The sequence below is a fragment of the Crinia signifera genome, chromosome 1 (assembly GCF_055691185.1).
Source record: "Crinia signifera chromosome 1, ASM5569118v1, whole genome shotgun sequence".
Lineage (NCBI taxonomy): Eukaryota > Metazoa > Chordata > Amphibia > Anura > Myobatrachidae > Crinia > Crinia signifera.
In genome coordinates, this window is record NC_139217.1 from 382,748,766 (window position 1) to 382,771,510 (window position 22,745).

Sequence of the window (22,745 nt, forward strand, 5' to 3'; positions counted from 1 at the left end):
GGCGGCTCCGTGTCGGCGGCTCCGTGTCGGCGGCTCCGGTGTTGGCGGCTCCGGGGACGGCGTCCTGTCCGAGGATAATCCATGTTGGACCTGTGGAAGGAAATCCTACTTACCCAGGTCCTCCATGGATGGTCTTCTTTCTTCATCTGTCGACATCCAGGTCTTCTGGCAGCTGCTGACGACTTCCAGCAGCTGCCGGCATCTCCCGCGACGCTCCCCGGCTTTCAGAGCCGGAGAGATCCTTCCTCTTCGGCGTCTGGGCTCAGAATGAATTCTGGCCAATCAGGAGCCGCCTAGCCGCCTAGCGGCCAATCAGGAAAGACTTTCCTGATTGGCGGCTAGGCGGCTCCTGATTGGCCAGAATTCATTCTGAGCCCAGACGCCGAAGAGGAAGGATCTCTCCGGCTCTGAAAGCCGGGGAGCGTCGCGGGAGATGCCGGCAGCTGCTGGAAGTCGTCAGCAGCTGCCAGAAGACCTGGATGCCGACAGATGAAGAAAGAAGACCATCCATGGAGGACCTGGGTAAGTAGGATTTCCTTCCACAGGTCCAACATGGATTATCCTCGGACAGGACGCCGTCCCCGGAGCCGCCGACACGGAGCCGCCGACACCGGAGCCGCCGACACCGGAGCCGCCGACACCGGAGCCAGCGACCTACCAATGGGATCAAGATAGGTAAGTATCAGTATGTGTGTAATGTGTGTATTAAACTTTTATTTAAAATGGGTGTCAGTGTGTTTTATTTAACTATTTTTTTTTACTGTGGCACTACAAGACCCAGCGGGCCCTTTAATGCCCAGCAGGCTGGGACTTGTGGTTCTCCAAGTCCCAGCTTGCTGGCACTTGTAGTGCCACAGTAAAAAACAATAGTTTGTTCTATTTTTTACACCACTATCAGCTCGATGCCCACCGCCCAGGGGCATCGAGGACAGCACCAGGCTTCAGCCTGGTCAGGTAAGTCCTGGAGGGAGGGGACCCCTTTATTGGGGGGGTCCCCACTCCCCCAGGGCCCCTGGCCAGGCTGACTGGTCGGTAGGGTTAATGCTTTGGCCGGGGGGACTTGCATAAAAAGTCTCCCCCCGGCTGTGGCATTACCCTGCTGGCTGGTTTTGCCTGGGGCTGGTTCTTAAAATACGGGGGACCCCTAGTCATTTTGTCCCCCGTATTTTGGGAACCAGCCCCAGAGCAGGAGCCTGGGGCTGGTTGTTAAAAATCAGGGAACCCCTATTTGTCGGGTTCCCTGATTTTTAATTACCGGCTCCAGGGTCTGTCAGTCTGGTGCTGGTTTCGGCTGTGGGGGGGACCCCACGCCGTTTTTTTTTATTATTTATTTAATTTTTCTATTTTTTTACACTGAAGCCTGCACGGATCTGACTGATCTGTGCAGGCTTAAAGCAAATAGAACAGGAAAATGGTGTTCTATTTTCCTGTCGTATTTGCATGCCTGTTTTACACCACTAAGCAGCCGTATTATCAGTACGGCTGCTTAGTAAATCAGAAACCACCATTCTTTTGAATGTTGATTTCTGTCGTATCCTATCGATGGTGTAGGCATTTGTATTTGTAAATACAAATACGAATGTTCCATCTTTAGGAATACAAATTGTTGTATTTTTGGGATTGTAAATCCCGAAAATACAAATTCGTAAAAAAAAGGTGTATTTCTCCCTACGAATACACCTTTTTTCTACGAATCCATTTTGGTAAATGTCCCCCTGTGGGTGGAGAGCCGGGTACTTGCCCATGGGAACGCCCAACGTTTCATGAAAAGGATGGGCATTCCCATGGTAATCGCAGGGTGACATGGCATCGGGGGAGGGCAGCTGACATCATTGGACGTCAGTTGCCCACCCATTTCAGTGTGCAAGCATATAGAAATGACCTGAGAGTCGCTTTATATAGGCGTGCTTGCACCACATATTTTGATGGTCGGCAACCATCAAAAGATGTGGGTGTTCCCCCGTAGCCTGCAAATGGATGTTTATGATAAACATCCATTCGCAGCCAGTGCATGTGAACATCCGCTGCGACTGGGTGGCAGCCAGACCACCATTAGCAAGGCGGGGTTCAACCAGAATAACCCCCTTAGTAAAAGGCATATACATATATCAGCCATAACGCATACTAGGCTTCATTGAGACCTGTTCTCTAGGCTGTGTATACTCGCAGCCTAGAGAACAGGTCAGCGCCACCCTGCTGATCTTCACCTTTGATCCACAGCTAGCCATTATGCTAGGCTATTCTTCATGTAGATCTCTAATATATGCCTTTCTACAATAACATCACTCCTAAAAAACATTATTCATCATTATTCATGACCAAGGAGGATAAAATGAGATTCATTTGAACAACTTACCCAACTATGGGGCACTTACTTTAAATGGTCATATAATGGATAAATAAGGGAGATCAACATCGCTCATAACCATGCATCCCTATGGAGGTGCAAGGTAACAGGAAGGATGCGTCTGTGATGTTTCACTGTTATGAGCACCCAAATTGCCAGCACGGTAAATATGTTACATAGAAGGCAGAATTTAAGAGTTTTGTTTTAAAGGTTACCAAGTAAAGGGGGGACATTATAGAAACTTTCAAATATATCAAGGGCTTTAACAAGGTACAGGTGGGAGACATTCTTCACAGGAAGAGGAGCAGCAGAACACGAGGACATGCACTGAAACTAGAGGAAGGAAGATTCAGGGGAAATGTGAGGAAGAATTACTTTTCAGAAAGAGTAGTAGAAGTGGAATAGCCTCCCATCAGAGGTGGAAGAGGCAAATACAGTAGTACAATTTAAACATGCTTGGGATAAGCATATTAATATCCTTACAAAGAAATATGGATCAAATATGGTTTGAGGTAACATGTTTAAAAAGGGGGCAGACTAGATGGGCCAAGTGGTTCTTATCTGCCGTCAAATTCTATGTTTCTAAGTACACAACATTATGTACAATGTACAATATAAATATGCCATGCTTGTCCTCCCGTATCTTAAATCAAGGCAGTAAAAAGTATGGAACTTTGGCAGAACTTACCTGTGTTTGATAGCAGGTGAATACACAGAAATATAAATGTACAATGGTATAAAATACAAAAGCACTGTTTCACAGTAATCATAAAAGGTACAGAAGATTCTTAATACTATTTCCTATTTCTTCTTTCATGTCTGTAGAATCTTATTGTACTTCCCCACCCTGTCTTGTAAATCGCACATGATCATTTAGCTCATTTTTATCACAAAAAGGTATTTATTAAGTCGATTGCATCCAGTCAGTGATGTTCTATGCACCCGAATGATGATGATGTCTAATCAATGTTCTGGAAAATATTAACATCTGCAGTATCCATTGTGCAATGGCTGTGTGTGCTCAAATACATTGTTCTCTCTATGGTATTTTCAATAACAAAGTATAATATGGACCAAGGTTAGAGTAATAACAGACCTACGTCTGAGGAGAATTATTGCCTCGCTAGCTTGGTGGAGTTGAAGATTGGGGGCCAATTACGGGGTCTATGCATTCCATAATTGACACAAGACAACTGTAGGATCCATTGTGTGCTGCTGTCGGGAACATACCAGGGCGATTATTTTCTCACATTAGTCAGGGATTTCATGAGGCTTGATGAAGTTTCTCAAAGAATGCAAACAATCTGTCTATGAAATTGTAAGTCTCTTGTGGAGGCCCACCTGTTAGGGCTTTGGAAGTTACCCATAGGTTGTGCTATTCTGTCTGCCACACAACATTTACATTTCCTTGGTTAATTCAAAATGGATAGTACATCATTTTATAGCAGTGGCTAAAGTGTGTACCTCCCAACATGACCCTCTCCAGGAGGGACACAATGCTCTGTCGCTCTCATACATAAATACATACATACATACATACTGCACACACTGTGGTTGGGGGGAAGTTTGTGTTGATTACAGAGATGCATACTGCAGAGGGTGGCTGATGGCTGCCTACAGGGGAGCACACTATGGGGCGGGGGTTTGTGGCTGCTATAGCAGAACATACTATGGGGTGAGAGGGGGGGGGAAAGGGGCTGGCTAAATGTGTGCACACTATGGGCCACAGGTGAGCACAGTACACGGAGAGGGGTTTGTGGCTGACTATAGGGGTGTACACTATGGGGAGGGGGGTTTGGGGCTGGCTATAGGGGAGCACACTATGGGGTGGGGGGTTGAGGCTGCCTACAGGGGAGCACACTATGGGGCTGGGGTTTGTGGCTGCTATAGGGGAGCACACTATGGGGTGAGGGGGGGGATGGGGCTGGCTAAATGTTTGCATACGATGGGCCACAGGTGAGCACAGTACACAGAGAGGGGTTTGTGGCTGACTATAGGGGTGTACACTATGAGGAGGGGGGTTTGGGGCTGGCTATAGGGGAGCACACTATAGTGTGAGGGGTTTGAGGCTGCCTATAGGGGAGCACACTATGGGGTGGGGGTTTGGGGACTGCTATACAGGTGCACAATAAGGATGGGGAGAAGCTGGATACAGCGGAGCACACTATGGGAAGAGGGTATGAGGCTATAGGGGGGGACACTACTGGAGGGGGAAGCTAGCCACAGGGCACACTATGGGAGGGAGGGGAGTATGGGGGATATGCAACGATCTTGGAGGGGGAGGGCAGCAGGAGTGAACAGACATGGGGGATGGATGCTGCCTGTTTTCACTAACCCATGAAGGAAGATAACAATGAGTGCACAGTGCAGGCAAATAGCGACTTACCTGCAGTCTGTGCATGCAGGGGAGGGAAGTGCTGACAATGAAGCTGCGCATATTTGCTAGCTTCTTCCTGCAGCTTGTCTGTACAGCTGGCCGGAGCTGGAAGAGGTGGTGGCTCCTGCCGCTAGGGAGTGTGGGAGCTGCTCTTCATGGTACCGCCACACCGCTGCCTGTCATAGTGTGACAGGCGCAGGCAGCGTGTAGCCCCGGCGGCAGCTGTAGTTATGCGACCTCTTCATGCCCTCTCTCCTCGGCTAGCGCTGGTCCCCATCTCCTTCTCCTCTGCAGCCTGTGCATTAGCCGGACTTAGCGCAGGCTGCAGCTTGCTCTTTGGCAAAATCAGCCGTCACAGCCCCTCAACATCATCAGTCTTCTAATCCACCAACTACTCTCTGCCTCCATTAACCTATTAGCCTTCCTCCACCAACACCATTTCCTTCCCTCCATAAAACCATCTCCCAATACCAAAACTATACCCATCTTCCACAATACTATTTATCTACATCCACCAAGACAATCTTTCTCTCAATCTTGCCTCACCCAAACACCATCTTGCACCCTCCTTCAACCCCATCAATCTACCTCCAGCAACACCATTTCTCTCCCTTACCCAACACCATCTCACTACCTACCCTAACACCATCTCTATCCCTCCCCCAACAGCATCTCTATCCCTCCCCAAACACCATCTCTATTCCTCCCCCAACACCATCTCTACTCCTCCCCCAACACCATCTCTACTCCTCCCCCAACACCATCTTTATTCCTCCCCCAACACCATCTCTATTCCTCCCCCAACACCATCTCTATTCCTCCCCCAACACCATCTCTATTCCTCCCCCAACACCATCTCTATTCCCCTCCCAACACCATCTCTATCCCACCCCCAACTCCATCTCTATACATCCCAAATACATATCTATCCCTTCCCAAACACCATCTCTATCCCTCCCCAAACACCATCTCTAACCCTCCCCAAACACCACCTCTAACCCTCCCCCAAACACCATCTCTATCCCTCCCCCAACACCATCTTTCTACCACCCCCAAACATCATCTTTCTGCCACCCCCAAACATCATCTTTCTGCCACCCCCAAACACCATCTTTCTTCCATTGATATATCAATGCACCATCGCCCAGTGTGTACCATCGATATATCTGTGAACAGTGTTGTTCACAGATATATCGCATCGGCTGTGCACCACAGCCGATGCCCAATATATGTAAATATATATCGTCGCATCATGCCGTGTGAACAGGTGATCCGCCAACTGCTTTTACAGCTGTGCCAGGAGCTGCCTCTGATTGACAGCTTAGTGGCAGGTGCATACAGTCATGACTGGCAATTTGTGATGTCAGTCCCGACAGAGGCTAATGTGAGGTATTTACTTTCTTGGCTTGGCATCTAATTGCATGCCTTGCCCTGGTTGACGAAAATCCTAGTTTTGGTCCTGCAGGACACCGACCTCTGACTGGGTTCCTAATGTACGTGACTGATGGATTCTGGAGAAACTGAAAGCAGTTAGGCATACTGAAATGTGGTCATCAAAAATGGGTCAGAACAAGGCGGTTGAATAGAAAGTCAGAAGCTAAAAATCATAACCAGGAAGACACAATAAGCAGTACACAGGGAGCAGGTGAGGAGAATCATTAGACCAGTTCAGAGCACAGCAGTTCTAGAAGACCTGACGTCAAAGATTAGGATGTGAATCTAATATTATGACTCAGAGACTTCCTTAAATAGGGAGGTGCTTTGAATATAGTGCCAAAATTGTCACAAAATGTGACAATTTGTATGCTGCCAGGCAGGGGCGGATCCAGGAGAAAATGACAGGGGGGGGGGGGGGACCATGATAGGAGAGGGTTTTGGAGGGGGAGGGGGGGTGTTAGCGGTGCCAGTGTACATGCTAAGAGAGTGGCGAGCAGAGAGAGGATGGGAATGGGATTAAAAATAGGCCCTGGCTTTTAAAGTACACAGGCCCACCTTGGCGACAAAAGTGAAGGATGTAGTTGTTTGCGCGCCAAAAGCGCATTCCGGAAAAGGGGGTGTGGCCACTCAAAAGGGGACACATCCTTGATTGCAGTGTACCACACCCAAAGGCGTAACTACCATAGGTGCAAGGGGTGCAGCTGCTATGGGGCCCAGAGCTGAAGGGGGCCCATCTTTCCTGTCTAAGTAATATGTTTTACATACATTTAACACCATCAGTTGCTAATTAGGGAGCCCTTACAAACTTTTGCTATGGGGCCCACGAATATCTAGTTACGCCCCTGACCACACCATATACAACTTCTACACATTATGCAACAACATACTAGACCCCATTATACTTGCCCCTTACACATGATGCCAAATGGAATAATGCCACATGGATGGTGGGCTACAAATGAATTTGGTCCCATGAAACTGGGCCGTTTGGTTCCAGCGAAATCTGCCCTCAACATGAAATTACATTTCAGAAATAAAAAAAATAAAAAAAAATAGTTTACCAGCAATATCTCCAGAACCCATTGACTCATATAACCCGGCCTTGTTTCAGATTAAAGGTCCAGCGATTTGGGTTAGAATGAGATCAACCACAAGCTTCTGTGATGCCAGGTGGGGAACTGACAACCGTCAGAACTGGGTGTGGGTCGGAATTAGCAGGTCCCATGTTATCCTATGGGGAAAACGTTCCAGTTTTGCCCGGCGGTATCTCTGGTTTTCAAGGGGCTAGCAACGCGGGGCCAGGCTCGATGAAAAGCCCTGGTCCTCAGCTACAAAAATAGCTATGTCAGAAATGACAGAGGGCACGTGCCTGGGTGCCCTACCCCCCTGAATCCACCCATGCTGCCAGAGGAAGGTGCTGGAACCACCTGCATAGCAACTGAGAAGAGGGAGCACCAGCTAGCCCTAGAGATGCAAGGCATAGAAGAGGCAGAAGGGTGAGGTGGGTGGTGAACAGTTGAAATATAAAGTTAAATTTATCATACTAGAGTCCACATGCGCTTATAAACAGATGGTGGTTTCTTCCACAATCAGTTTTATCTGGAAAGAGAAAAAAAGGGAGCACACAATAGTATAATTCCATTAGGATATGGCAATAATAATTCTAAGAGGTAAATTCCGTACCACATTAGATGGTCTGCAACAAAATGGTAGACAATTAGCACTTGTGTATAGGAGAATGGTTAAGCCTCAATTCCACCATACTGTACCTGAACCAGGGAGATTAGTAAGTCAATGCAGGGAAGGGTAGGTCATTATGAATAACATTGAATAAGAAAATTGTCATAAATGATAGATCACATAGTCATAAAGTACCAACATCTAATAAGTTCTAGAAATGTATATGAATGTATACATATCTTCTGAAAATATAAGAAATATAAGGATTTATATTAATAATATAGAAATCATGATGCGTTTGTAATATAAACACATTGGGGGAAATTTACTAAAGGAAATTTTTAAAAAATAGGTGTATTTCTATCCAGAACTACACTTATTTTTGACATTTACTATCTCGAAAATACGGCAATTCGTATCCGTATTGATGTGCTATCAATACGAATACGAATTGCCGTATTTTCGGGATAGTAAATGTCAAAAATAAGTGTCTTTCTGGATACAAATACACCTATTTTTTACAAATTTCCTTTAGTAAATTTCCCCCTTACTATTCCGAAAATACGGAAATTCGTATTGATGTGCTATCAATACGAATACGAATTGCCGTATTTTCGGGATAGTAAATGTCAAAAATAAGTGTATTTCTGGATACAAATACACCTATTTTTTACAAATTTCCTTTAGTAAATTTCCCCCATTGTCTGAAGACTAGCAGTTCTATAGGCATCCAATTTTTCATTTGAGATATATTGCAAATAATCTATGAACAGATGGGGTGTAGTAAGAAGGAAGCAGTCATTGTGCAGTCTGAGCCCCCTTCACTCTAGCAAGAGGCACAGGTGAAAAGGCTATGGCACTGTGCTAGAGTGTACTATTCATCAGCCTTGCCAATGTGCAAATTGTCAGGAAAATGGATACTGCATCATTTCTCTATTGATATTTGCAATACTGCCAATGTGGGACTCTGGAGAGATGGGAATTACACATGAGTGCACCCTGCTCCCATTCAAGGTATGACACTGCGAGTAAATTGTAACTCCTGACTTGTAAATATCTTTACAAGTGTGTTGTTACCAGTCAATTATTGAGTGAGGTATGTCATGGCGACCAAGTTTCTCCATACGAACACCATAAGGTACACAAACAAGTTGTTTGCAGGGGCATCAACATAACCCGGGCCATCCATTTCACCTGGGAAGTATGTGACGTGTGTGAGACTCTTTAGGTAATCCCAGAGATTCCCCCACTAATAGTCAGGACTCTCACTGGCATTCCAGGAGAGTTGGCAAGCATGATATAAAGTCATCTGCGCTGGCACAGAGTTACTCCCTATAAAGTGATCCAGCTGTCTGGGATTAAACAGGACCAGACATCTAGTCACAAGACTTTTATGAGTTTCAGATAATCTTATTTATTTGTATTATTGGTATAGTGCCAATCACCTTTATCCTTGATTACTCCACCATATGTGTTCCAGACACTTTACGTTTTACATGTAAATATATGATTCAAAATTAGCTACTGTACTTATAGAAATTAAGCTACTGTAGTTTGATTTAGTGGCATAACCAAAATGATAAGAGGAATCTGGTAGATTAGGAGAATCACATGAAAAAGAGGAAAGAGAGGAAAAACCATGGAGACTCAGGGGTAAATTTAGTAAGATGGGAGTTCTACTGAACATGGGATGTTGCTCGTAGCAACCAATCAGATTCTATTATTTTGTAGAAATTACTAAATAAATAAGAAGTAGAATCTGATTGTTGTTATAATCAACATCCCATCTTCAATAAAACTCTCATCTTCTGGCCCACACAAGGGGCTGGATGTAATGAAGTCCAAATTAATATATAGATATTTAAAGGGACAATCATTTGCCTTGTAAATGATTGCACTTTTAGAAAACCATCCGCGTTCATCCGGTGTCCCACATGGCCCCCCTTCTCGGAATTCATGACATCCAGCCCATGGGCTCTGACTCGAAGGCCATACAGTTGGCCGTAAAAGGCCGAAGGATCAATTTAACACAGACGTCTTGTCTTCACCCGGGGTAAAAATACAGAATAGCACAGCGCTCTTTACAATTTTGAAGCGACAAGTAGATTTGAATTTTTTAAATTTATTAACATATACATAAACAAATGGTAAAAACATTATCAGATTAAATAAATTGGGACCAAAGGGTAGTATTGATATGAAAAAAAAAAACAGCACTGGAACAGCAAGTCAGAGTCCCACAAGGTGGAGTCCAAGCGAATGGAATACTGGGTGCCGAGGTTTTGTAATCCAATGGGTAATTACTTTGGTATGGATAAGTCCATCCCGGGTGGTGTGGCTTGCATCCAGATAAAATTCTCTGAATTAGGAAGTGCGACTAAGTCCAGAATAATAAGCAGGTGAGTATCCAAGTAACTGTCAATGGTCCCAAATATTTGTCTTTTTCCAAATATTTTTTTCCCCCGTTTATATTCTGGGATCTGATTAATCCCTCCAGCAACAGCAGCAGCTCATTTTGAGGATCCAGCCCTGACGTGCGCTCAGAACAGTTCTTGCTGTCTTTTCTTGTGTCTTGTGATCATCCGCCTTCTACAGTAGAGCAAGGAAGCCGGCTTTTAGTATTTGCCCATTACATTCCCAGAAGACAGAGCAGTTATGTAAGGTTACCTTCCAGACTCACACATTTCCCAGTGTGGTCCAGCAACAAAATGATCAACCCATACTCCCCAACAAATCCCTTCCGTGTGCTGGTACTTGATCTGGTAAATGTGCAGTAGCTGATTAATTTCTGTGCATGAGAAGTATGCTGTAATCCATGATCCTTGCACAATACAATTTGCGTGCGACTCTGAGCCAGCCCCATGCAATGGCATTGTAGAAGAGAGCTCTGACCAAGATAGGTAATTTAAGTAGCATGTGAGAAATGTCTGGTTAAATCGTAGATGCAATGTTTGCGTGTGAGAAATATGTAAAGGTGCAACTAAAGCAGGGCCGTAACTGGGGGGGGGGGGGCTGGGAGGTCACGCGCACCGGGCGCTGGAGGGGGGGCACTAGTGTGAGGTCCTGGAAGCGGGTCCGGGGACGGGCAGCGGGGTCCCGGGGATGAGCAGCGGGGGTCCGGGGACTGGTGGGTTAACTCTGGCTCCTAGTGCTGCCGGCCGGTGGGCGTGAAGCAGATTGTGAAAAGACTTGCCGGACGCTGATTGGCTGAATTCAGCCAATCAGTGTCCGGCAAGTCTTTTCAAAGTCATCAGCGCTTCCCGCCGACAGGCAGATAGCGCTAGGAGACGGAGTTAGTGAAGGCTGCCGCTACACCAGTCCCTGGACCCCTGGACGCTGCCTACCCCCGCTGGCTGCACACAGGTATGTTGGCAGCGGGGGTCCAGGGACTGGTGTAGCGGCAGCTTTCACTAACTCGTCACTCCGTCTCCTATCGCTATTTGCCTGGTGGCGGGAAGCGCTGATGATTTTGAAAAGACTAAGTCTTTTCAAAATCTGCCACGATATGCCGCTGACAGCTGCATAAAGATTTATCTTATGTGCAGCCCCTCCAACCTCTGATCTGATGTGCACAAGACCACGCTTCATATCAGTTCGGACATCATACACTTTCTCGGTCCGATCCACTTAGTGTATGGGGGCCTTAGTAACTGCATGTTCAGCAGGGGGCCAGGTTACGTCACTGATCAATATCAGCATTGGAGTTTATTGCATAGTTTATTGTATAGTACGCAGCTTTAGGCTGTTAGGACTTACATTTACTGTTAATGCAAAAAGGCAGCAGACTTTGTGAAAATGTATATTTGGGTCATTCTCAAAACTCTTTTGCAAAACTGGTAACACACTATAAGATATTTCCTAACGATATGCACTATAACACTATCATTAATAATATTGTGCATATCGTCTAGCGCAGGGGTTCTCAAACTATTTTGCTGTGGGACCCCATCAGGCAATAAAATTAATGACAGGACCCCAGCAAATTACTGCAGAAGGTCATCACATCACATGAGTAGTGAGCAGACAGCACATACATGGCAGCATTGTGGAGGCACAACATGATGGGAGGAGTCTAATATTACAGACAATTTAACAGACTTTTCAGACTCCTTGAATAACTGACTGGGATAAGAAAAGCCATCAGCCTGATGGTCAGCAACATGGAGTCGCGACCCCATGCTGAGAAGGTCGGGACCCACTTTGGGGTCAGGACCCACAGTTTGAGAACCGCTGGTCTAGCGTGTACCCACGATGTGCTCTCCCATTAGTAACCTCCCCATTGTCTGTACATGCAGTCAAATTTAGCAATTTATGACTAGGTGCATATCGTTCAGTGTGTATGAACGCTAAAGATACAGGGCACATAAAAAATAAAATGTTGCTTACAGCAATCTTGTTCGCGTTGGCCAACATCCCTCCTCCCCCTGACCTCCTCCTTCTGTGCTCGTACTGACTGTCAGGCGTGATGTCACCCGACGTTATCAGTAAGAGCGCTGAGAGAGGTGAGTTTGTGTAGGTACGGGCCCCATTGCATTGCTTTGTCTGGGGTCCCATAATGCTGTTAAGATGGCCCTGAGTGTTGGGATTAACCTCTGTTCTATAGGGATAGAACAGGGAACTATAGCAGATAGGGGGCCAGATTCTCTAAGCTTCAAAAGTGATTAAATGGAAAGTGATAAACAGCCAGCCAATCAGCTCCTGTCTGACATTTTTCAAACACAGTCTCTGACATGGCAGATAGGAGCTGATCGCCTGGCTGTTTATCACTCTCCATTTTATCACTTTTGAAGTTTAGAGAATCTGGCAGGGTACCTGGAGCAGTTGCTGGATGATAAGGATAAATAAATGACATAAACTAGACTGAATATGGGACATAGGACCGACAAGAAAAAATGACAATAACCAGGAGCATAGAGGTAAGGATGGCCACAATCCCAACCCTGTTAATCCCTCCAGAGAGAGACGGCACCTGCAGAGCTAAGGCTTCACCAATAATAGCCACATTTGAAGGGGCGAATTGAGTCCGCTCCAACTCCGGGCCCACCTAAATGGGAAACAAAACCAAAATGTTGCACAACTGTCCGGGAAGGGATCCTCCAGCAGTCCAACATACAAACTTTTACCAAAGGGCGACCCCTAAGTAGGTCAGTTCAGGAAGGTAGTTAGATGGGAAATGGGGATACCGTTTCTCATTGAACGACCGTAAATGCAACAATGCATGAAGGTGTTAATAATACACATTACACATCACAGCAAGATCCCTATATATTGCAAGGCAGCACTTTCACTAATGATAGAAGTAAACAACCCATGTGGTGCAGGTCAGGATAATAAATACATATACAAGGGAGCCCATATAACTCCACTAACATGAATGTAAGAGATGGCATAAACACCAAATGGGAAGGCACTTAGATGTGGCCAGACAGGATCAAGGAGTACCGCTGGATGACACACTGCACTAGGATAGGAGCCTGACTGCAGACACACGGCTGGAAACAGGCTGGAGACTGAACTCAGAGGATGTCACAGTGACAAGCACATGCTCCCTTCACTGTGGACCAGAGCCGGCCCTAGCCTAAATGAAGCCCTAGGCAAGATTTTGGCTGGTGCCCCCCTAGCACCGCCACTAGTTCCGCCTCTGACCCTGCTCCCCTTTCTCAGCACCATCAACCCTCATCATAGCAGTCATCATTTTGCTCCTACCCGCAATATTTTAAATAGAAACCCCCAAACAGGGGTATGTTCTTGCTGGGAAGGGGCATGGCCACCCAATAGTACCCCCAATTCAAATTATGCCACACAGTAATGCAACTTTATTCACGTTATATCATGCAATGGTGTCCCTTATTCACGTTACATCACACAGTAGTACCACTTTACCTTACGTACATTACTCCTCACATTATTCACATTATACCCTTAGAAAAAAATCCTGAAAAAAATATTGTATTTTAAGCACCTCCATGGCCACACTGGAACCCAGCACAAAGCCGTGTGTGCTGGGCAGAGGAGAAGAGCTGCAGCTGCTGCTGTCAATTAAGGGGAGGGGGCCGGGGCCCCCACTGGGCCCTTCCATCAGACTTTGGCCTGGGTAATTTGTACCCCCTACCCCTTTCTCTCGGCACCCCTGATAATACCACACAGTAATGCCCATTACACATGACACACATTATTAATGTTCTTATAACCATAAGGCCCCTTACACATTATGCCAACCTTAATGCCCTTCATACACATAATGACACATATAATGCCACATATGTTGCACATTATTGATGCCCTTATACACATGACACACATAATGACCATTACACATATGTTGCACATTATTAATGCCCTTATACACATGACACACATAATGCCTGTTACACATATGTCGCACATTATTAATGCATTTATACATGATACACATAATGCCCCTTACACATATACCGAACACTGATGCACAACCAACCCACCCGCAGACAGCACTCGCACAGCCGCTAACAGTGTGACATCTGCCTCTGCTTGGATACAGATGTTTCCTTATACATCTTGACTCAATAGGCCATGCAGCTCCTGGCCAGTTCTGCTAATGTTGGGTGCCTTTTTTGCTGAAAATTCATCTTATTTGCATTGTAATGACCAGCACACACAAGGAGCTTCCAATGATTAAAATTATATGTGGCATGCCTATATTCTGTGTGCGACTGTGGCTGTACCTGCATACGGAATGCTATGTTACAGTGATTTCCATGAATACACTATTTCATATGCAGATACAGCCTCACTCACACACAGAATATAGGCATGCTGCATATCATTTTAATCAGCAGAAGCTGCTGGTGCCCCTAGGCATTCCAAATGCCCTAGGCACTTGCCTAGTTTGCCTATGCCTAAGGCCGGCTCTGCTGTGGACCAAACAGGAACAGGAAATATCACCAGCAGGGAGCAGCTGGTCATGAACCCTGATAAAGGGTCACAGCTAATTAGGGATTCAGTGCAGGTTTGCCTGCTGCACAGAAATCCCAGATCAGGTTGCCTAGCAACAGCTAACTAGCAAAACTAGCAGCAGCACACCTGACAGTGAGAAAGGGTAGTGGATAATTGGAATAGTCTCTCATCAGAGGTGGTAGAGGCTAAGACAATAGAGCACAGTTTCTCAAAGTCAGTCCTGAGAACCCCACACAGTGCATGTTTTGCAGGTTTCACAGAATCAAGTGAAATAATGTGTCATTCAGTAATGAGTGCACCTGTTAGGTGACCCATAAAATGTGAACTGTGTGGTGTCCTGAGGACCAAGTTTGAGAACCACTGCAGTAGAGCAATTTAAACATGGTTGGATTAGACATGACTATCCTTGCAAAGAACCAAGGATCACAAATGGTTGAGATTACCTGAAGGATAAAAAAAAGCGGCAGACTGGATGGGGTATGTTTCTTATCTGCAGTCAAATTCTATGTAATATTGGCACGCTGCAAATCATTTTATTATTTTAATGGCTCTCGTAAGCCCTATGTGCCATGACAACTTGTGTACGGAGGCTGGATGAGGAATAACGCATCTTAACCAATATTTTGTATTAGTACTGCATCCAAATATAAAACAGTTTCAGTTCTATTTTCAGCTAAATAAATAAATAAACATTGTTATCATTATTTGCTTATTTTGCTGCTCTCTCATACACAAGTCAGACATCGCTGTCAAGTTCTGGCTACTGTACGCTGTTGGACACACTGTTTGGCGGTGCAAAATTATTCAAGGAAAAGGGAACATCTGCCCTTGGGCCTTTGCTTAGATCTAGAAGCAAATCCAGCTGAATGATGCAATTTTGCATCTGGATAAACCCTTTTGTAATGCAAGGAAAATGCTGCCTCCTTTAACACTTCAATTTAGGGTTAAACTAAAAATAACAGCCCCCCCCCCCCCCCCCTTTCTTAGTGAAATTACTGGCATTATATATTCAGCGACATCCACCGCGCCAAGGTGCAAAATTGCATCTTTTAACTCAATTTCCTCCCAAACTTAAATTAGACCATTAATATGTTGCTGTGCCCAGCACACCACAACTCCAGTGTAATTTGTTGTAAGCACTGGAGATATGATTAAATTATTTAACCACATCAAGAAAGAGGCATAAAATTGCATATTCAAGAAACAAAATACAATCTTTTCTTCCCATTTGTCTTTCGATTCAAAAATGTAAAGCCACAAAGTGCTGGAAGCCTGTATCCGTGTTGTTTGATTTAATGAAAGTTTCCATGGAGATATTCTGTTAATGATTACTTTTAATATGCTTCTAATTATAACGCAACTGGGATGCTGGATATGGTTAAACAGAGCATTCTCCGCTCAAGGAATCAAGTGCAGAATAGTTACAATTCCAAAAAGCAGATACAGACAGTATAACAAATCATTAAATGTTACACAACCATTTCATTCAGGTCATTTATGAGTCAAAACGTATATCGTGACGTAATATGTAAAGTATAATGTAGGGTACACACCAGGACGACCACCGTCGTTCACGACCGATAGACGACCATGGAACGATTTCCCTTGGACTTCCCGGGAGCTCCCAGGCAGTCCCCAGCAAACGATTAGCAAAAATTGTGTTTTTTTGCGGAACGATCTAGATCCGATCCCGATGCGCCCGCGATGGTCGTTAAGACGGTCGGATCGCTGGTTTTTGTTTTTTTGCAAGAACACATGCGACCGTCGTCAGATGGGCCTTTGAAATTTGAATGACGGGGCTGGACTAGCAGAGGGGGGAGGACTAGCAGAGGGGGATAGGAATAGCAGCAGCCATTTTAAACCAGTGTATTTCTGCTTTGTTACTAGTGAGGCTTGGTTTATACCTGCTGAACGCTGGACATAGCTATTTACACATTACTTTGTTTTGCCTGCCATTACAAAGTGTCTTTTAACCCTGCACTATGGAGAATGCAGTGATGGGTAGTCACCAGCAACAGTACCTGCTCTATTATGCAGTTTTGAAGCTCAGGCGTCAGAGAGCCCAGCGCAGGAGAGAAAGATCATGCTGGACAAAGCAGTGGCTACTTCAGCGTCAGACTCGTTCGCACATGCCACTGCTCAGGGACATCAGGGAGAATAACCCAGACGATTTTCGTAACTTCTTGAGGATGGATGATGCCACATTCCAGGAATTGCTGCGTCTGGTGACTCCCCACATCGAGAAGCAGGATACCAAGTATCGCATGGCTATCCCTGCTGAGGAACGGCTGGTGGTGACCCTGAGGTTTCTGGCGACAGGACGGTCTCTTGCTGACCTAAAGTTTGGATCCCTCATCTCCCCGCAAGCTTTGGGCCTCATCATCCCGGAGACCTGCAAAGCCATTGTGAAGGTGCTGCAGTACCAGTATTGCAAGGTAAGATGAAATATACACTGTACACTTTATTGTGCAAACAAAATATTTTTATTTATAATTTAGGCCTAGGACAGAAACAGGTTTTTTAGGCCTTTCATGGTTAAAACATGTAAAATAGTAAATAGATTGTGTCAACACAAATATATTATAATACCATATATAAAAGATATTGTACAAAAACACACACTATATATAAAGATTTAAGTATGTATGACCCAGTTTAAACTTTCCCACTAAGTACGGGCTACTGTGTGGCAGAGGATGTCTGCCGCAGATAAGTAAAGGCTGCGGCCCACATAGCGCATGGCGCAGATGCAATGGTCCCGGCCCCATTGATGTGCGCCATACGCCATGTGAGCAGTGGCCATCACATACCTGCAGCTGAGACCATGTCTGCCGCACAGTACCCCATACTATTGGCAAAGACAAAAGGGTAATAAATGGAGTTTGCTCTCCAGATTGAGGAGAATCCTGTTCTCCCTCTGGTAATGCAGGTACAGGTAGCAGCATATAAAAAGAAAAAAAAGACACTCTGGTAACTTCTGAAACAGGCCCTTACAACAGTAGGGATAAGGTACTGTGTGGCAGAGGATGTCTGCTGCAGATATGTAAAGGCTGCGGCCCACATGGCGCATGGCGCAGATGCAATGGTCCCGGCCCCATTGATGTGCGCCATACGCCATGTGAGCAGTGGCCATCACATACCTGCAGCTGAGACCATGTCTGCCGCACAGTACCCCATACTATTGGCAAAGACAAAAGGGCAATAAATGGAGTTTGCTATCCAGATTGAGGAGAATTCTGTTCTCCCTCTGGTAATGCAGGTACAGGTAGCAGCATATAAATAAACAAAAAAAACACACTCTGGTAACTTCTGGAACATGCCCTTACAACAGTAGGGATAGGTACTGTGCGGCAGAGGATGTCTGCTGCAGATATGTAAAGGCTGCGGCCCACATGGCGCATGGCGCAGATGCAATGGTCCCGGCCCCATTGATGTGCGCCATACGCCATGTGAGCAGTGGCCATCACATACCTGCAGCTGAGACCATGTCTGCCGCACAGTACCCCATACTATTGGCAAAGACAAAAGGACAATAAATGGAGTTTGCTATCCAGATTGAGGAGAATCCTGTTCTCCCTCTGGTAATGCAGGTACAGGTAGCAGCATATAAATAAACAAAAATACACACTGTGGCCCTTGTGTGGCAGAGGATGTCTGCTGCAGATATGTAAAGGCTGCGGCCCACATGGCGCATGGCGCAGATGCAATGGTCCCGGCCCCATTGATGTGCGCCATACGCCATGTGAGCAGTGGCCATCACATACCTGCAGCTGAGACCATGTCGATGGTAAATGATAAAGTAGCCTATTTTTTAAGACAGATCCTCAAAAACAGGACACTCTGGATCTTCTATCAGTAAAGAACTGTAGAATTGACGGTACTGGGGGGGTTGAGAAGGCTGTGTAGGTGTTGACTGGGTATGTGTTGGAATTGTGCTCGACTGGCCTGCTACGGTGGCAGGCGGAGTAGGCACTGGTGATTCTAATGACAGTGGTGTGTCTGGTGCACTACCAATGCCAACTATTTTAGTGCCACTGTTGAGATACCCTAAACTGCCATTATACACCAACTCCATGCATAACTTTTCAAAAGTAAGTTGCTGGTCAGGAGCCATGTTGCGAACACACTCTGCCACATAAGTGAAGTAGTTGTCATGTTTGTCGGGGTTTCTTTGCAGGACTTGATGTGCCCGCATCATAAATTCTTCATGTGCCGCTGCTTCTCCTTTTTTTCCTTTGCCACGCATTTTTTTGGCACGGGGGAGTGGTGGAGTGGGTTCCAGGGTGGGTGGCGGAGTGCGTGCCGGAGTAGGAACTTCGTTCGATGTGCATGCATTCTCAGATAGGACAGATAGGTCTGGGGTTGCAGGTGGGTAGTCACCAAGCTGTAAAAAAATTGAACATGTTTACTAATCAATTCTATTTACTTCTAATTTCAGTTCCCTACCAGCGTGAATGAATGGAAAGTCATCGCAGAGGAGTTTGAACAGCGATGGAACTTCCCAAATTGCGGTGGAGCCATTGATGGCAAACATGTCCGCATAGCCCAGCCTATCAATAGTGGTTCCTACTATTTTAATTACAAGGGCTATTTTAGCATTGTACTAATGGCTGTTGTTAATGCGAACTATGAGTTTATCTTCCTGGATGTAGGAAGGAATGGCCGTGCATCGGATGGTGGCACTTTCAAGGACACAAAGTTCTACGAAAGGCTCATAGCGAACACCCTTCACTTGCCGTCTGTCCAGGAAACTAAACAGGGGCTTAACTTTGTTTTTGTGGCTGACGAGGCTTTTGGCCTGCACGAGCATGTCATGAAGCCATATGCGCAAAGGGGGTTGAACCATGACAAAAGGATCTTTAACTACAGGCTATCCAGGGCACGGCGTGTTGTGGAAAATGCTTTTGGCATCCTGGCAAGCCGGTTTCGCATTTTCCACACTGCCATTAACCTGAGGGTGGACAAAATTGACTGGGTTGTCACGGCGTGCTGTGTCCTGCACAATTTGCTCCGCAGAAAAGCCACACAGCAAAGGGCTACAGGCACAGCACTCCAAGAAGACCAAGAACTGCCAGAGGAGGTAGTGCAGATATCCTCCTTGCAAACCCCAACACAACGCTACACAGGGAGTGCACGAGCCAAACAGGTGAGGGAAGAGTACATGGCCTACTTTAATGGGGAGGGCGCTGTGGATTGGCAGGAGGAATCAATTAGATAGCCAAAAAAATAGACTCACCGATGCAGACTGCGAATTCTCCTCCTCCTCCTGCGCCGTGACTTCTTGGTTTTCATGTTCTACCATAAGGACTACTCCTGTCCTCATCGACTCCTGGCTGAGGGTGAATGTCAACCGGTCATAGTACCAGAGCGATGTTTGATACATCTCGTCGACTCCAGCACCAGACTTCTTTGCAGCCTCCATCTTCTTGTGTTCCTTTAAGAACACCGTGCGCATATTCTGGATGCGTTTCCTCACCCATTCAACATTGGCCTCTGGATGAAATGGAAGACTGTAGCGTGCCAACTCCTCCAAGGCTTGGTTTCTTTTCATTTTGTTTGAATACTCCTTGGATTTGGTTCTCCACAGGCATTCGTGTGTACGATATTTTTCAATAAACCCTTCCAAAAACTCTTGTTCCTTTGCGTTGGACATTGGGACTGTAAAAAGATAAAACCATTTTAGTTGTTTGTTTTGTTTCATATTTAAATTTTTATAGTTATAGTTATACCCATGTTTTGTTTCATATTTAAATTTTTATAGTTACACCAGTTACCTAGTTCTTATGTTTTAAGTATTTAAAATGTTAATAAACTTTTATGAAAACCACTATACATTTTATTGTGCAGATTGCTATTCACACACACAGGTGAATGGGGCCTAGCAGAGAGGAGTGCATGGAATACTGCAATGGTGGACAATGGTTTATGTATATATATCTATATATACACAAACACACACACACAGGTGAATGGGGCCTAGCAGAGAGGAGTGCATGGAATACTGCAATGGTGGACAATGGTTTATGTATATATATCTATATATACACAAACACACACACACACACAGGTGAATGGGGCCTAGCAGAGAGGAGTGCATGGAATACTGCAATGGTGGACAATGGTTTATGTATATATATCTATATATACACAAACACACACACACAGGTGAATGGGGCCTAGCAGAGAGGAGTGCATGGAATACTGCAATGGTGGACAATGGTTTATGTATATATATCTATATATACACAAACACACACACACAGGTGAATGGGGCCTAGCAGAGAGGAGTGCATGGAATACTGCAATGGTGGACAATGGTTTATGTATATATATCTATATATACACAAACACACACACACAGGTGAATGGGGCCTAGCAGAGAGGAGTGCATGGAATACTGCAATGGTGGACAATGGTTTATGTATATATATCTATATATACACAAACACACACACACACACACAGGTGAATGGGGCCTAGCAGAGAGGAGTGCATGGAATACTGCAATGGTGGACAATGGTTTATGTATATATATCTATATATACACAAACACACACACACACACAGGTGAATGGGGCCTAGCAGAGAGGAGTGCTTGGAATACTGCAATGGTGGACATTGGTTATATGTATACACACACAGATGGGGCCCACCCAAAAAAACAAAAGTGACATGGTCGGGTGCACGGTTGCCAAACCAGTGCTTTATACACACTATATACATTGGTGGCAACAGTGGGCATGCATAGAAGAGCATTGGGAGTGCAAACATACCAGGTTGTTGTTCTGGGAGATGAGACAAGAAGGAGAGTCCAACTGCTGCGCCAGCGCTGTTTGCTATGTGGAAAAACATGGCGCCGGGGGAGTGTTTAGGAAATGCCACTCAAATAGGCTGGATCAAACGACGGACGCACCGACGGACGGACGACGGAGGCGGCAAAAAACACTCACGATCTGCATACGATTGACGGTCGGTCGGCCTGGGATTGACGGATCCTACCTGCAGCACGTAGGACCAAAGATGCGACCAAACGAGCGGCGTGAACGCGCATTGGATCGGAATCGGATCAAATAAATGGCAAAAACACACGATAGTACACACAATCTGCATACAACCGGTCGGAATCGGATCTAAATTGACAGAATCGTGCCCTAGTCGTCCTGGTGTGTACCTAGCATTAATGTTCATGTTTGAGTCAACTATAAATGTGAGTGTCAGTATTCACCATTTTCAAATACAGTACAGTAATGTTTAATAAACACACTCTCATTGTGTGAGTCCACGCGTGACTGAATGTTGACAAAACATGTGTCTAGTGGTGTCACGTTATCCAGTAGAGAGAGAGCTAACTGAGATTTTCTGAGTGTAAGGTAAGCATTTTTTAAATTTGTATCTGCCTTTTCCCCATTGCTGTCCGTAGGCTGCCCCTAATTAGATCCCCCAAGTTTACCCTGTCCTCTGCCAGGCCATACAAGTTTGTCTCCATTATAAAAGCACCCACCACCTGTTAAACCATTTAATTCACGCAGCCTTTGCCCAACTACACCCTGATTCAGGGAGCCGCCATGGAAGACGAAGAGCGGAGGACATGCGCTGCAGACCGCCAACCTACAGGAGAGAAGATGAGCCTCTGCGCTGTGCAGGGAGCCGTAGCCTGCCGCCGCTGACCCAGCAGGGTGATCTGTCTGTCACACATACAGTTGTGAGATATGTGTGTGAAGGAGTTGGGGAGGGGGAGGAGTGGGGGGAGGTTTTGCCAGTATGACATGGGTTTTTCATATATTTTTTTTAGCCAACATGTGCCGACAGGCGGTATTTCATGCCTTACCATCCACTAGAACGTGGATGGAGCATATAATATTGTGCCAAGCGCATCAAGGCACCGAGCAGCAGCTAGGGGACACAGTACACTTTTTTGGTGTCAATGTCGACTGTGTCGACATTCGGGACAAAAGAAATTGGAAAAAT

At 45.6% G+C, this 22,745-nt stretch overlaps 2 protein-coding genes across 2 annotated transcripts in view; one reads left to right on the forward strand and one right to left on the reverse strand.

The window, feature by feature from the left end:
• The window catches only part of SUSD2 (sushi domain containing 2), a 179,265-nt gene that overhangs the window by 138,348 nt on the left and 18,172 nt on the right, over positions 1-22,745 (forward strand). The window lies entirely within an intron of this gene.
• On the reverse strand, positions 7,722-20,886 carry LOC146031927 (uncharacterized). Its single transcript, XM_083158465.1, has 3 exons — positions 20,014-20,886; positions 18,967-19,161; positions 7,722-7,760 (listed from the first exon to the last, which is right to left on the reverse strand). Exons 1-3 carry the CDS (start codon positions 20,476-20,478, stop codon positions 7,722-7,724), a joined length of 699 nt encoding a protein of 232 aa, XP_083014591.1. The 5' UTR covers positions 20,479-20,886.

What these genes read in the sequence shown, in the direction of transcription:
- LOC146031927 (XM_083158465.1), bottom strand. Translation starts at nt 20,478, where the DNA reads ATGAAACAAAACAAACAACTAAAATGGTTTTATCTTTTTACAGTCCCA. An exon ending in AGAATTCGCAGTCTGCATCG is followed by an intron (nt 19,162 to 20,013) that starts GTGAGTCTATTT and finishes ATTTTTTTACAG; the next exon opens with CTTGGTGACTACCCACCTGC. An exon ending in ATGAAGAATTTATGATGCGG is followed by an intron (nt 7,761 to 18,966) that starts GCACATCAAGTC and finishes TTCTCTTTCCAG; the next exon opens with ATAAAACTGATTGTGGAAGA.